Source organism: Aspergillus flavus, chromosome 1 (genome assembly GCF_009017415.1).
Source record: "Aspergillus flavus chromosome 1, complete sequence".
Lineage (NCBI taxonomy): Eukaryota > Fungi > Ascomycota > Eurotiomycetes > Eurotiales > Aspergillaceae > Aspergillus > Aspergillus flavus.
Window position 1 is genome coordinate 2,803,541 of NC_092406.1, and position 14,463 is coordinate 2,818,003.

The 14,463-nt window shown below is 45.8% G+C and overlaps 6 protein-coding genes across 6 annotated transcripts; 1 reads left to right on the top strand and 5 right to left on the bottom strand.

The window, feature by feature from the left end:
* Positions 1–1,808: 1,808 nt before the first annotated feature.
* On the top strand, positions 1,809–2,802 carry F9C07_1042 (uncharacterized protein; the record flags this gene model as incomplete). The annotated part of the gene is made up of 3 exons (XM_071507410.1): positions 1,809–2,039; positions 2,168–2,290; positions 2,341–2,802. The coding sequence occupies 3 exons, from the start codon at positions 1,809–1,811 to the stop codon at positions 2,800–2,802; spliced, it is 816 nt and encodes a 271-aa protein (XP_071365744.1).
* Positions 2,803–3,191: 389 nt separating this feature from the next.
* F9C07_2249857 (uncharacterized protein) lies at positions 3,192–4,992 on the bottom strand (the record flags this gene model as incomplete). The annotated part of the gene is made up of 2 exons (XM_071510064.1): positions 4,329–4,992; positions 3,192–3,819 (listed from the first exon to the last, which is right to left on the bottom strand). The coding sequence occupies exons 1-2, from the start codon at positions 4,862–4,864 to the stop codon at positions 3,192–3,194; spliced, it is 1,164 nt and encodes a 387-aa protein (XP_071365745.1). The 5' UTR covers positions 4,865–4,992.
* Positions 4,993–5,359: 367 nt separating this feature from the next.
* Positions 5,360–6,489, bottom strand: F9C07_2279356 (uncharacterized protein). The gene has a single exon (XM_041284132.2). It carries the CDS (start codon positions 6,408–6,410, stop codon positions 5,709–5,711), a length of 702 nt encoding a protein of 233 aa, XP_041140905.1. The 5' UTR covers positions 6,411–6,489; the 3' UTR covers positions 5,360–5,708.
* Positions 6,490–7,294: 805 nt separating this feature from the next.
* On the bottom strand, positions 7,295–9,836 carry F9C07_2240194 (uncharacterized protein; the record flags this gene model as incomplete). Its single annotated transcript, XM_041284131.2, has 2 exons — positions 7,295–8,375; positions 9,433–9,836. 2 exons carry the CDS (start codon positions 9,834–9,836, stop codon positions 7,637–7,639), a joined length of 1,143 nt encoding a protein of 380 aa, XP_041140904.1. The 3' UTR covers positions 7,295–7,636.
* An 880-nt stretch (positions 9,837–10,716) lies between these two features.
* On the bottom strand, positions 10,717–11,415 carry F9C07_2227874 (uncharacterized protein; the record flags this gene model as incomplete). The annotated part of the gene is made up of 1 exon (XM_041284130.1): positions 10,717–11,415. The coding sequence occupies one exon, from the start codon at positions 11,413–11,415 to the stop codon at positions 10,717–10,719; it is 699 nt and encodes a 232-aa protein (XP_041140903.1).
* Positions 11,416–12,049: 634 nt separating this feature from the next.
* Positions 12,050–14,269, bottom strand: F9C07_1067628 (uncharacterized protein). The gene is made up of 2 exons (XM_041284127.2): positions 13,583–14,269; positions 12,050–13,530 (listed from the first exon to the last, which is right to left on the bottom strand). Exons 1-2 carry the CDS (start codon positions 13,976–13,978, stop codon positions 12,685–12,687), a joined length of 1,242 nt encoding a protein of 413 aa, XP_041140902.1. The 5' UTR covers positions 13,979–14,269; the 3' UTR covers positions 12,050–12,684.
* Positions 14,270–14,463: the final 194 nt, after the last annotated feature.

Consider the following 14,463-nt stretch of genomic DNA (forward strand, 5'->3'; position numbering starts at 1 on the left):
CGAATGACAGTATCTTCATGTCGTTGGTCTTAACATCGTGTCCAACTAGTGCCCGGGTTTAATGCAAGGTCGAGGAGGACATTGAAAACTCGCCGTTAACAAAACGGCCTGCATATTACAAATACCACAATGCCTTGCAGCCTTTGTGGGACGGGCGGCCAAATCAGAAGAATGGAAACCAACAAGAATGAAAGGAGAAGCTACAGTATGTAAATCTAGGTTTCTGTAGTCAGACATAACTGAAATAGCTACTAGGTATGTCTTTTTGTGTTGGCGCTGGATAAACCTCGGACTGGGGCCAGAAAGAAAGGAGTCTCTTTAGGGATTTCCAAGCCCTACGTCACCTTCTATACAGGACGGCGGGAATGACTTCGATTTGGCCATCCAATTGCGGTTCCGATATGAATAACACTGCCATCCTAAGGATTGCCTTCCGCGATCTGCGGTCAGGAAGGCGACAACGAATCATTGAATATGAATTGTCCATGCATCGCGCGAGTCCCTTCGAGTATGAAGTAGAGATCAGTTGATCTTTAACTGTTGAGTAAGGAATGGTTGAATGGCTGGATGTTTTTTCGTTCAGAGCAACTATAGGTGTTTCTCCAGCTGCATACGGATCCTTCGACGCCTCTTCAACAGCTATAGAGGGAAGTGGTTCAACGAACGGAACCAGGACCTGTATTGTATCGGCATGGTTCAAAATCGTAGGCAGCCAACCGTATTCCGTAAGCTAATTGCACCTTAGTATACTTCGTCCAGCCTGGTCAAGTGCTTCTTACTTGAATCAGCTAAGCGAGCTAAACCTTGAACAAGAGCTCACTCCCATGAGGTACATCCGTCTTACATAGTGTGTGTTCCGTTGCTCAATACCGTTATGATACCATCTGGCTACTACCATTGTATACAGTGTATTCGATGGCGATAAGTTTGTCTTGGTGCGGCTGTATGGCTGACATATATTACTTATGTCACGCGGTGTGTCGATTATTATAGCTAGGCTAACAAAGCGCTTCCATTCGTGGTGTAAAATAGCAGCTATAACACTATCATTCAAATAGTCATTGGTTAGCGCTTTCAGGCTGGCAGGGTATAGTACTCTATACTAACCGGCAAAAGTGAGTTGAAATTTTGACCGTTGTGAGTACCTGACCGAGTATTCAATAAGCCAGGCGGTGATATCCTCGTCTCACCAGCATTCGTCTTGAGAGTGTTGAGTTCCATGATTTGTCCCTGCCAGATAATCCCGAGCAATATGACGTCCTCAAGAGGCCTATCCTTTCCCACCAAATGTTGCTGACACCTTAGGCACACATACTCCACAGACACCAGCCACAGTCCTCAGCCACCAGTTCCCCGCGGAATCGGCGACCGCTCGGAATTGATACGCGAGGATTTTGGGCAGAAAAGTGAAGATCGCTGAGCGCATCTGGGCATACTACTTATGCATAAACCATACTCCCACGATTGAACGCCGCGAGGCTTAACTCCCAATAATGGATTATTAACAGGGCTACGTCAAGCTACATGTCCACGTCATGGCGACATCTTCTAGTTTCACCGTTTGTGTCGGCCATCGCTCTTTCTCTCCCTTATCAATCCCTTGATGTTGGTAGCTGTGATAGCAGCCGAACTCGGGGCCAGATACAGCAAGTACTTCAGTACCATCTATTATTACGAATATCATATCGTCGCCACTCTCTAAATTAGGCTGATTTTCGCACTTTCTCTTCGCCATATTATATCTAGTCGCATTTGCAAAGAACATGGCATCGGCGAACAGAATCTCCCGGAGGCGTGCTCCGAGGAAAATGGGGGGCCACCGAAGGAATCATCCAAAAACATTTACTCCTCCGAAATCGCCTCAGTCTATCCTAGCTCAGGCTCGCAGAAATAGCCTCACGAGCAGACGTAGCCGTGGAGGGCTTTTCGGCGCCGGCAGTAACTATAGGATAAACCGCTCAGAGCGTCAAGTTGGGGGACGAACTTCGAAGTATTCCAAGTTCGGGTTGATCCCGCGCTCAACAGAACCGTTCGAAAAGGTGTGTGCTTTTCTGCGCTATTAAAATGTTGGGTTACGTTTTGGGACCCTCTCCGCCTCACCCTTGCCTAGCCTGCAGCTACTAGCGCATGTAAGAATAATGCCTCGCTAACGGGAGTTCACGAACAGAATTGTTTTGAAAAGGAACCATTTGCCACAGGCTATGTTTTTGTTCCCAAGGGTGATGTATATGTTACTCGCAACTGTCGAGCGAATACGAAGGAGTCTGAGCGCACAGTCTACACCGTCTTTGTAAGGGATTATGTTGCCCCGTTAACGATTAGGGTTTTAACCAGCTGCAGGACAAGACAGGGAAGAGGACCCTCGGTATCCGTGTGCCATCTGACATCTACGCCGCTGTTCTCGAGTCTGCCGCTGCGACCGCTGAGACGCGCGCTAATGCTGTCAAACTTCGCGATGAGAAAGACCTGGCTCACTCTCGACAAATCCTCCGCACTCAGTTCCCATTAATGCCTGCGGAATCTCTGGAGGCGATTCTTAATCACGCATTCCTCAAAGGTTCCGGCCGAGTTGGACGCACGGCGACCCAATCGGACAAACGCAAGGCTGATTTGGCGGTGGAGGCTCATATTCGACACACGCATACCCCATATGAATCTATGCTCCATGCTGGGGCGGGCCGCGAAGAAGCCCGAAACGCGGTTTGGGGATTGGTTAAAGCCATTAAGACTGCATGGGAAGGTGGAGATTCTCAACCTATGGATGTGCTAGCTCTGCGCAACCGGATGGTGGAATCGAATTGATACCATTCAAGTTGGATACATCATATGCATTCCAGGACGGACGCCGAAACGATCACCATTAATTCTAGATTTTCCTCACAGTGCGATTACAGGCGTTAACACGACGATCAGATAAACGATATTATGGCTCTACTGAAGTAGAACGAATAAAAAAGGGGGAATGACTTGTTACGAAGATACGAAAGATACCCTATGTACTTTGACATGCATAGACTACATTTCCACAACAACGTTATGTTAGACTCAGCAATAGAGTGGCGGTCTCATCATTTGGACACACCCGTTAACGTCTTTGTTATTATCACTAGTTTTAAGTATGAGTTTTGCAATATTCAACCTGAGATGCTTTGAACTAAACAAAACAACAATCATACAGTCCCGCCACCCACCTAAAACCCAACATAAGTCCCCGGATTATCTTTATCCGGAAAAGCAGGCTTAACCTTCGACAAAAAATCCTCCCAAGAACAATGCCCAACATCCGTCACAGAAACATTCTCCATCTTCCCACGATTCTCAGTCCGAAGAATATCAACCACACAACACCCATCCAACAACACCGGAAATCCAAACACCTTCCCCCTCTCAAGTATCTCCTCAAACGCCATATTATAAATCCACGCCTCCTTGAACACCTCCTCCGCCGTCTGCACCTCAGACGGAAACACCCAATACACCCTGATCCGGTGGTTCGGAGGCTTACCCCGTGGATTCGCGTAACGTGCCTCAGCCACTGTCATTCTGCGCTCTAGTTCCCGTCTAGATGCTAGAATGACGTCCTCGGGGTCCTGGGGGTTTGTCCAGGGGTCGATGTCGAGGTAGATCCCGACCATGTTGGTGTGCTCTTCGGTGCGGAGACCGGCTTCTTTGAGAGTTCTTTTGCGGGTGGCGTCGAAGGCGCTGGAGGTTGTGCGCTTGACGGGTTTGAGGGGGGCTGTTAGGGTGTCCACTTTGGGGTTGGGGGTTTTTCGGTGGGTGTTGGTGCTGTTGTTTGGTTGTGATTGGGAGCAGAATTGGCTATGGGGTTGGTGAGAGATGGTGAGTTGTGTGAGTATTTATGTTCGAGGTCATTGGGTGCTTGGAGGTGGGAAGTTGGCCTTGAGAATATGTGATAGTCGAGTTCAATGGCTTTGGTGTCGAGTGTTCATTGTTACTTTTATAGAATTGGTTGTACAAAATACGCATTAGACTTTGACTATTGTTGTCCCTAGGTATGCTTTAATCACTAGATATAGAGAATAATGAAGATCCATAGTAGCTTCAAAGAGGATTACAGTATATACGATGCTAAAATGAGCGCAAAGACATGGATAGCAGACACAAATGATATTTTAAAGAAAGATAAGAACAATAACCATGAAGTCAACGACATGCGCATTACATTTTTCTCCATCTCTTATTAAGCACCAACAAATATAACAATAGAAACAAAAATCGGTCCAGCTGGCTATATCCAAGCCCTTCAAGCCTGGATATAAAACACACTTCTAACTGCGACTCGGATATTGCTTGGTTTATATGTTGACTCTGGCCGCGGCTCAAATACCAGACAGCTATAGCCACGTCGCCTGAGTTCAACCGGAAGCTTAGCTCCTTGTATATCGGGAGCACCCAATAGTTTGTTAATAATGTCATATATCTCCACAAAAATCACCTCGGGCACAGTTCTGTGGTTGGTAGGGTACATGAAGCATATCCTCTGCTTATCCTCATCCAAAGTGTCGTCCCGGTGTACCAGATGCCACCTACCAGCGGAATATTCGCCCTCCAGTCTCCTTAGTTCATCCCAGCACCTCCAAAGGACATCTGGTGCAAAGCGTGACATCCCTGTCTTGGGTATGTCGAGAAAGAGGCAGACGTAATTTTGGTCAGTCACGTCGAGCATGATACCAGAACGATAAAGACCCAACTTGCGTTTGATCACTTCGCCTGGTACATTGCGAGCTTCGAGTGAGGCTAGAAAAGCACCCTCGCCCCATTGGTTGTCTCTGGTTGGCCACGTCCATTCCGGGTCATTTATGGTTTCTCGTACTACCCGGGGTCCTTCTTGCTTGACTTGCATCTTGCTTCTTTTGAGTGGGATGGGATTTTAATAAGGCAGGATGTATTCGAGATGTTTGATATAAGATCTAAGAAGATGAGAGGGAAATGGGCTCATATTTATACTTGTATATCTCAGAGATATGTCTGTCTCTCCATCTCTATATGTCTATAGACAGAAGGGAAGCTTCCATCTTCCCTCGCAAAGATAAATTCTGAAGGATAAAAGGGTGGCAAATCTAGCATATATACTGGGATTCTGCTTTAGGATAATCCCAGACACTAGATAGTGTCTTTCCCAGTACTTTTAGGAACTTTACAGGATATGTCAGGGTCCTGCCGCTTGAGATTACTAACATGGCAAATCTGTTGTTAAAGTATTCGATTTTCCATGCTATATAAATGCCTTAAGGAACTTGACGATGTTGTTCTCCTGCTTTAGACTCGAGGTTTCTACCACTTTGGATATTAGGTGGCGGAGATATTCATTCCATTGTTACAGGATATTTGCGTATAACAAAGGCACTCTCCGACATCGAATGTAGTTTTCCATTGTCTTGAATACCGGCAGAGCCTTTATGTCACTCAGGCTTCATCCGTTTAGGATGGTTAAACCCATGCTCAAGGCTCATGTATTTGTGGGTATAAAGTATATTGATGATTAATGATGTGCACTTCAACACAAGTTGTCCGTCGCTACTGATTAGGCATACGTTTGTTGATCAAAAAAAGAGACTCATTCCATTGTAGATAGCAACTGGTAACTGCATAGACATCTTCTCCTTCAAAGAGGGCTCCTAACTAAGAACGACATATAAAACAGTAAAAACAATAAATTTGTCCAGTCCACCAGGTATCCAAGCTTCTCAATCTGAAAAAGAACCTGAGCTCTCAAGAGGTGTAGCTCCGATATTGCTAGGCGATTTATCCCAGGTTTCTATATTCTCAATTCTTTCAACCGAAAACACATAACAACCTCTCCACTCAATCGGAAGAGTCTTCGTTCGACCTTCTTCCCCAAGGTCATCCAGAGCCTCCTTAACTCCAGCAAAAATGCTCATCAAGTCTATATCGAGTACTTCTGGCTGAGTACGGCCAACGGGTCTAAGCATGAAACAAATCCTCTGCTTTCCCTCAGGAACGTCGTCCAGTGGGTATACCAGTTTACCTAAATGGTTTCTCGGGATCTTGTCTGCTTCGTCCTCAGACTTCTCAATGGCATAGCGGGCATTGGGCTCGGCAAGCCCTGAAACGTTCTTCCCCTCTTCGGTGTGACTCGAAGGTATATCAAAAAAGATGCAGACGAGATTCCGCTCGGTCAGGTCGATCACAAGCTTGTGCGTATAAAGTTGGACTTTTTTGGACTCCAGCGATGGTGTTACCAAGCAAAAAACTGGATCATACTTTACCAGCTCCTCTTGGAACTTGTTGATGCGTTCGCCTGGTTCGGTAAGTGTTTCGAACCCTAGAGGTATGAGTCGCCAAATTGGGCCTTCTACAGTGGGTTCCTCAGGTTGAGATCCTGATTTTTGGGTTTCCATTTCTCGTGCCGATTCAGAGTGCTCCATATATCGAATTGGACTGTATAAGTTTTTTTTCTCGGATAGGACTGAGGATTGATAAGGAATAAAGATGACTGAGATGGTTGACAGAGACCGGAAGGATTCAGAGGGAAAACCAGCCCATATTTATACCTGGAAACCTGGGCAGTCTCAGTTATCACGAGAATGTGCACAAGTATGATGGTGGAGCATTGTTACAGAATATGTGCGTATAACAAAGACACTCTCCGACACTGAATGATGCTATCTTTGCTTTGTTTTACCAGAGCCGTAGAACCACTGGGCCTCTTGCTTAGTAACGTAGGAATACCGCGTTCAAGGCCTGTTGCTATATGTAGTTCAACCTTTCTGGAGATATCATATCTATAGAACGAAACCTGCAATCTCGCTTCCCAGGATGGTCGTCGCGATGATCCGCATGGACGGGTATGGATCCCTAACTAAGCTCAATGAACACTGGCCGTCGCATGATTGAAAGAAGGGTGTGTCCTCTTGTATGAAACAGTTCTCTTTGGAAGCAGCTCCGATCAGGGGTGTTTCATGTACATAGCAGTCATTGACTTTGATCAGTATTGGTTCCAGACGCATGGCGGGATGCTCAAGTCACCTCCTCCTTTCCGGTGGTATAGGATAACTCTTCAAACATTTTAGCACTAGTTTACTCAACTTCAAAGCATGGAACATATTCGCTCCATAGTTGTGTTTCAAGGAGCTTTAGGTGGCCTGGGTTGATCGCACTATATCAGGATATGAGGGCCATTCACGGTGGTCACTGTGATTTGACCCCCCAAGCATTATGACTAGTCAGGAGAAAATAACTCGGGGTACTAAGATTGTATCTCTCACCAGTTTGGCTCTGGTATGTGCTTTTTAAATGTACAAATATCAAGGCAATTTTCTATTAGCTGCATCTATCCTAGCACGAGCTTGCGCCAACTCTCGGACCAGCCATGCTCTATCTACTAGATGGTCCTGAATCTTTTTGTAGTAGAATTCCCTGGTTACCTAATTACAGTGGGATTTGTTGTCTGGGGCTAATATCTCCGAGAGCTGAAATATAGAGACTTTGTAACTGTGGCCAGGATTTAGCAATAGAACGAGTGGATTAGTGTCACTACGCACAGAAAGCAAGGAAAAGAAGTACTAAATCGTTTCGATTTCCAATGTATCGAAATGCAACTCCCCTAAAGCATAGAACACCTATTCTCAAGCGAAACAAAAATAACAGGAAACTAATTGCCCACGTCAGGCTCAGAACTAAGTCCCTTGAGGACTGACTTTGAGACTGGATCAGCAAAACGAGCCTCTTTACACGGGATATGGTAGGCTCTCTTAGCCTCAAGTCCCAGTGGATTGCGTCTGCGACGGAGTGCAAAATCGTCTCTGATATCAGGCGTAGTCAAAACCGCCAGAAAATGATTTTCGATCATGAATGGCAGTGTGATTTTTCTTTCATCTCCATTGTCGATATATTTAGGGAATATTTTCAGAATGAATCGTTCAAGATGGTAAGCGAGCTCCACATATATACTGCTAGAATCATGCTTGATTGTCTTGAAACCAAAACACATTCTCTCATGGCCTTCCTCAAGCTGGTCGCCTGGGAGTGGCAGGGTCATGATCGGACCCTTCTTGGCATTAAACATATGCCTCACCAGTTCGTCTTTACAGGCAGTTATGCAGCTGAGGATATCGTGCAATTCGCTTTGCTTAATATCGAGAAAAATGCAGACAAGACGATATTGAGATACGTCAACCGTGATGCGTTGATCCGACAGTCTTTTCAAAATAATAGCTACCTTGCCTGCTTTCTCTATGCATTGCTTATACTCATCTGAGTCTCGCTCAACCTCACGGGCCCGAGAGCCCCAGCCATACGTTTTTGCTGTCTCTTTAATTTTGTCCGGCTCACAGTCGAATTTGGGCCCCATATCCAACGGTTTGGATGGGATAGGGAACCAGTCACTCGTTCTATTTTCGATAGTGTTGTTGGAGGCTTGGACAAATGGGGATTCTTGGTGTGGCTGGCAAGATTACCAAGGAGGTAATTTTAATTTTGAAATGGGCTTAAGACGATAGGGGATCACACGAAAACATACCTACATTTATACTCGTATGCTCTGGGGAATGCCCACTCTAATGAGGACCTGCACAAGGATGAAGAGAGGTCATCTGAATCCTTCTACATGGCAAGATCCGAATGAAACTGTTCGTGACTGGCATCTTGCATGGAGCTATTGGTGTGTAGAACGCTCGTAGAGACCCTAGAGGGAAGCAACCACAAATTATCCTCTACTTTCCGGTATTTAAGTTAGAACTCGGTGTCTAGAGTAACAGACGAAGAAATTCCCCCTACAGCATATATGTGTCTTGACATATCCCCAGTCCACGTCAAGACCCATCAGCAGAATTACCATCATACGCCAGCTCCGACTCTGAGCATAGGTGTTTTCCCAAGAAAGCGGCAAAAGCCTTGGTTATCACCAATATTCATGAAAGACAGCATTTCGTGTCTTGGCATGGAAGGGTACACTACTCGTTCTATCCTCCATGGACATTTCCATTAGCTATCTTCAAGCAACAAGAATTCCAATTTCAGGAGCTCTGATCGGTAAAATAGACCGGTGTCCAGCACCATGATCCAGCAGGTATGAACGGCTGCGGGCGTGGTCGATAAAATAATACTGATATACAACGGCAAGCCATCTTTCCCCTAAGTATAGACTGCAGCAAAAGCATAAAAAAGAAAAGAAAAAAGGGTATCAGTATAGCCTAGTACATTTTCAGAGTCTTCAATCTGCAACATCAAAAGATTATTCTAACACCACGGAGTGCCCTAGGATTATACCGATATATGTTCCTGGTCGGACTGGTACGAAACACATACAAGCCCCTATATTCAATAGGCAGACCACCCCGACGCAGATCCGGATGTCTATACAATACCCGAAGCATGGAATACAACTCCATAAGTGCCTCACCACTATGTCTGGCCCGGGTCTCGAACATGCAACAAATCCTCACATACCCGTCCCTCACCCTGGCTGTTGGATGTCCAGGATAGATTCCGCAATTCCAGACAGCGGAATGGTTAAAGTAATTTTGGTCATCGGGGCCGTGTGGTTGGCCAATATGATCCTCGGCGACGTCCTGGTATCTCCTTTCCAGTACAGAAAGGGTAGAAAGAATGAGTTCGGAGACGTCGTTTGCATCTCTCACGTCGAAGAAGAGGCAGATGAGATTCCTATTTGTCGCATCGACCATCACTCCCTCCATGAAAAGGGTTATTTTGCGCCTCTGCTCGGCTGGGTGTATACGGCTCCTATTTAGGAATTCTCTGATAGCTGTGGAATTTGGTGGGTCTATGACTCGGTCGTGTTCGTCTATGGCGGCACAGAAGAAAGCTGTGCCTCCTGATGCTAGGGGCCGCATTTTGTCTGTTGGTCTGCCTCTTGAGGGGGGTTGTGCTTGAAGTAAGTTGGTAAGTGGAAATGATCCCAATGGTGCATAAAAACAAGATACTATTATGTGAAGACCAAGGCTGTATTTATATACTCAGGTAGTGTTGGTCTCTCTTTATAAAAACACAATATCTGGAATCGAGTGATGGAAATTTCATTGCAAAAGGCCAACGCTTATTCAATAAAACTCTCTTAGATATCAAAGACATAGTGTTGGTGGTTTTCATTGTTATACTGCAATTTAGAGAGCAATTGAGGCAGGTGATAACTACTATATCCAAAGTGCAAGAACGCAAGTCCCTTTGACTTTCGCCTGACCCTGACGAAACCGCTTTAAGATAAGGCTATATTTGGAGATGAAGGAAATTTTGTCTCTATGTTGTGTAGAAATCTAACTTGCTTTATGTATACTAAAGGCACATTGATATTCTCCAGTTGGGCCTTTCAGCTCAACAAACACAACAATGGAAACAAGGTAACGCATGTGCATTGTTCAACGGATGTTCAAGCCATGTAATTCCAAATAACTGGACCTTCGAAGATTTTAGATGGTTCAATGTTAGAACCTGACAAGGTTTAAAGACTTACTACCCCGAAACACATCAGTTCATTAAACCAGATCAAGAAGCGAGTTCGCTCTTTAGATTCCAACTGCTTCCCTTTGGGCAAACTTCCATCAAGTACGCCGTGAAGTTCTGAGTCTAAGGTGAAAGAGACAAGTTGATATATGACAATACTATTCTTGAAGAGTACACCATATCAAAGATTAGGTTACATGCACATCATCCCTCTCAACCATGAACGCTTGTCCAAAAATTGAAATGAGATACCCTAACCAGGGGTTAAGACAGTCAGCTTGTTCTTTCACGTTCCATTGCCCTTTTCCAAGCTGGAGAAAAGACTTCCTTCGACACGCCTAGTGGGTTTTGTTCGTGGTGATAACCACGCTCTAATTCCCACAATGTAGGCTCAGTCTGTGCCACCCGAAGTTCATCACCAAGAATAACTGGCAGATCCGAATCAGCCAACATTTTCCCAAGGTATATATTGACAAGGCCCAATAATTCTTCATACACCTTTCCACCATTCTCGGCCTTGGTGTAGAAATTGTAACAAATCCTCACACACCCATCCTCAACTGGATTAGTTGGGATGAGCGCATCAAAGGGCTGGCCCTTGACAGGCTGGCGCTCGACAGCATCAAGTTTCTTCTGTAGTTCCTCTTTAGAATCAAGAAGGCATTGACGAGATTTAAGAAGGGGTTTCTCGGATACATCGACGAACACGCAGACAAGATCATGTAGGCTCGCGTCGACCGTGATACCGTCCTTTAGAAGGGCTTTTTTGCGGGCGATGGCATTCGTAATAGTAGTTTTATCGGCTCCCGGTTCGTCTTCTATCTCGCGAAAACATTGTGTTATTTCCTGGTTTTCGAGTATATGTAGGCGGCTTTCTAGTTTCTCTTTCTCGTCGGGGCCCGGTTTCACGTAGTATAGGGGATCATGTCGGAGTTGAATTTTTGATGGCTCGAATGAGGATGAGGTACTCATGTTGTATACGAACAAATGCTTATGAAGTCACCTAGTTATTCTTTCAGACATATATGGAAATATCCAAAGATAGTCGAAATAATAACCAGGGAACAGGGAAATCCCAACACGGAAAACACACGAGAATTTATACCCATAGTCCAGAGAAGCGCCTGATCCATATAATAAGGACATATTCAGAGTGGTCAACAGTTGACAAATCCAGTATCATGTTACACGATATTTGTGTACCGCAAAGAAGATATCTTTAGACACTGAGACACCTGGTGCCGTTTCTTCGTTGCTATAACGGGATCCATAACAATCAAGAGTTTCTGCGGCTTGGAGCTATGGTAACTACCGAGCTCCCAGCATCATGAACCCCATGTGACCTTGACTCTTCTGCTGCTGACGTGGTCTGAGTAGCAGGTTGTGACACTTTGGGGGACTTCAAATGGTGTTTGTCTTGTGGTTTTTTGGAAGTGCTGGAGACAGTTCTACGGGGTAAGGGGTGGGGTTTCGTTTGTATTGGTTTTTGCTTGTGGCTTAGGGATACTTTTGTATGCTGAGACTTTTATGCGTGACAGTCGTCTATGAGGTCGTTTGTTAATATTTTCATTTAGATGTTCCCATGTAGAGTGGTCTAGGCTTGCTCGTCTGGAGGTCGTAGCGCAGTGATCGGTCCTAGCTGAGGTAATTTAGGGCTTGCTTTTAGCTGGAGGGGTATTTGCCAGACTCTGCCGATCCTGTTCTCGTGACATACATGGGGTCCAGGGCTTCATATTCTCGTAGGATTTAATCGTGTTACATAGAGACAGCCTTTTAAAGGGCAACAAAAGCTCGGGACTCGCCTATGTACAGAATTGCCCAAGTACCGTACAGTAAAAAATTGTTACAGTCGGGGGTAAAAAGAATGCTGATGTTATCATGCCCGTATAATCACTGTCATGTCCTCGTATAATCAATCCCATAACTCCAGCTCCTCATCTTTTGGTCAGAGCTTTAATAACTCGGTTCTCTTGGGTGTTCTGTCCATTGGACTGATCATATCACACCCATACCTCCACTATTCCTAGTTTCGCCAAAGAAAAGCATAAGTACGTAGTTCCCTTTGCACCGGCCGCCGTCCTCGAGTCTCGTGGGCGAGGCACTTGCTGAAAGTGTTAAGAGTCATTGTGACACGTATTCCAGGTCTTTCCTTTGGGGGTTTTGGAAGTTGTTTGCAAGGACCGCACAGGAGTTCCCTTGGATATGGCACGTTTTACAACCATAAAACAAGAGTCTCCTGAGTTACCCAAAGAAATATTCCAGCCAGCCCTTCCTCCAGGTTCTCCCAAACCGATGGTTGATACACGCATGTTTATTACTGAAACCCTCGGCACCACTGTGTCTTTGTCCATTTCCCCATACATTCACAGGTAAGACGCAGACGCCCCCCATTGGCTTTCCATCCATGGCCTCCGAGGCGTCCACACAGACCGGCTCTCTGATTCTGTTGAACGGGGCCCACGTCACCCGCCTTTGGGTCACCCCGGTAGACGGCGAAACGAGATCCCCAATATCAGCATCTGCATTCACAGATGATTCCACCAGACTGTGAGTCGGCGGCAGCGTCCGAGACAGTACATCCAGAACCGCATCGGTAAATACTCCAGGTCCGGTGACCTCCAGAATTGTGTTTTCCTTGTAGCGTGGCCCACGCAGAAAGTTGCTCTGGTTGATTTGTCGTCTTGTGTGAGCCATGACGCGAACAATAACTTCTCGAAGTATTGGGCTAAAGCGTCGCGGCGCATATATAGTGTACTGGATCAACTGGTAGCGTCTAATCCAGCGCCACTCACGCATGAGGCGCGGGGAGGCATGTGGCTCATCGATTTCAATACCTACAACAAGAGAAACATTCGGGCTTTTGGAACCATCTTCCCAGAGTGGCTCCAATGCCGGGCATTCCTTGATAGCGCGGGCAGGGTAAACATCCATGTCTGCGTAGAAGCCACCGTAGTACCACAGAATAAGATATCGGATCAGGTCCGAACGGATTACATGGTACGGATAAGAATCATACATCTTCTTCAGATCCGGCACGCTCGAGAAGATCTCGGTAATGAATTTGGATGCTTTTTTGTCATCCACGAGCTGTCTAGTCTTAGTATAAAGTAGGACTGCTTCTATGTGGAGTCATCCTTACTGAATACTTCCATCCACTATTTTCTCGCTCAAATTCTAATGAATCCGATTCGCGCTCAATGTATTTACCGAGCGCAACTTGCCAGATTCGGTCTTCTGCAGAGGTGTCCCAATTGCTCGCGCGTAGGGCATTTCTCTCTATTTCCAGCAGGGCATCCGATACCCTTTTCTCATACTCTGAATCAGGGTCCTCACGAAAGGATGACAGATGCAGAAATCGCGGCGTAGTATCCACATCATATTTGGGGGCTTTTCTATTCGAACTGGTATTGTTCTTGGTCTTTGGCGGAGGTGGGAGATGGTAAAGTACGAGGTAGATCAGGGCCGCCAACAGCAAGAGGAGCAGTTTGCGACCACCTATCGATAGCTTCCTCTGTCTTTGTGGATGCATCGCCATGGGGATTTTGGATAGAACGAGCGGATGGAGGAAACAAGCCTCGGTGGAGAAAAAAGAAGAAACATGGAAGTGGCTCCCAGATTTCTTGGTTTGACTTCAGGGGACGCATGCTGGGTTAGAAAATTGTGGAGCGAGAGACAAAGAGAGAACCGATCGACTTTCAGATGATCAGGACCAGGGTGTTATTGGTGGTTCTCCGAATGAGTAATAGTTATATTCACTGGTCTTATTGAGTAAGGATCTTCTGGTTGAACCAAAACGGAATGGTAAGACATGGATGGAAGAGAGAGGGTCGTGGCAGGCTGACGGATGTGTATCTGGGAGAAGTGCCCACCAAACTAGTCTCCATGAGGTATGGAAGCGTTTAAACCTTTTTATGCACAAGATCTCATTTTTTGGTTCCTATCATCGATGAGGTCAAGTTTGAGATGGTGTTGAATGCCAATCTTCTAACCTCTCGGTCATCGTAGCAATAATGTCTATGA

Excerpts from the sequence above, each read along its gene's own strand:
- F9C07_2279356 (XM_041284132.2), bottom strand. The coding sequence starts at position 6,410 with ATGGAGCACTCTGAATCGGCACGAGAAATGGAAACCCAAAAATCAGGA.
- F9C07_1067628 (XM_041284127.2), bottom strand. The coding sequence starts at position 13,978 with ATGGCGATGCATCCACAAAGACAGAGGAAGCTATCGATAGGTGGTCGC. Across the intron at positions 13,531-13,582 it reads ATAGTGGATGGAAGTATTCA|CTCGTGGATGACAAAAAAGC; the intron begins GTAAGGATGACT and ends AAGACTAGACAG.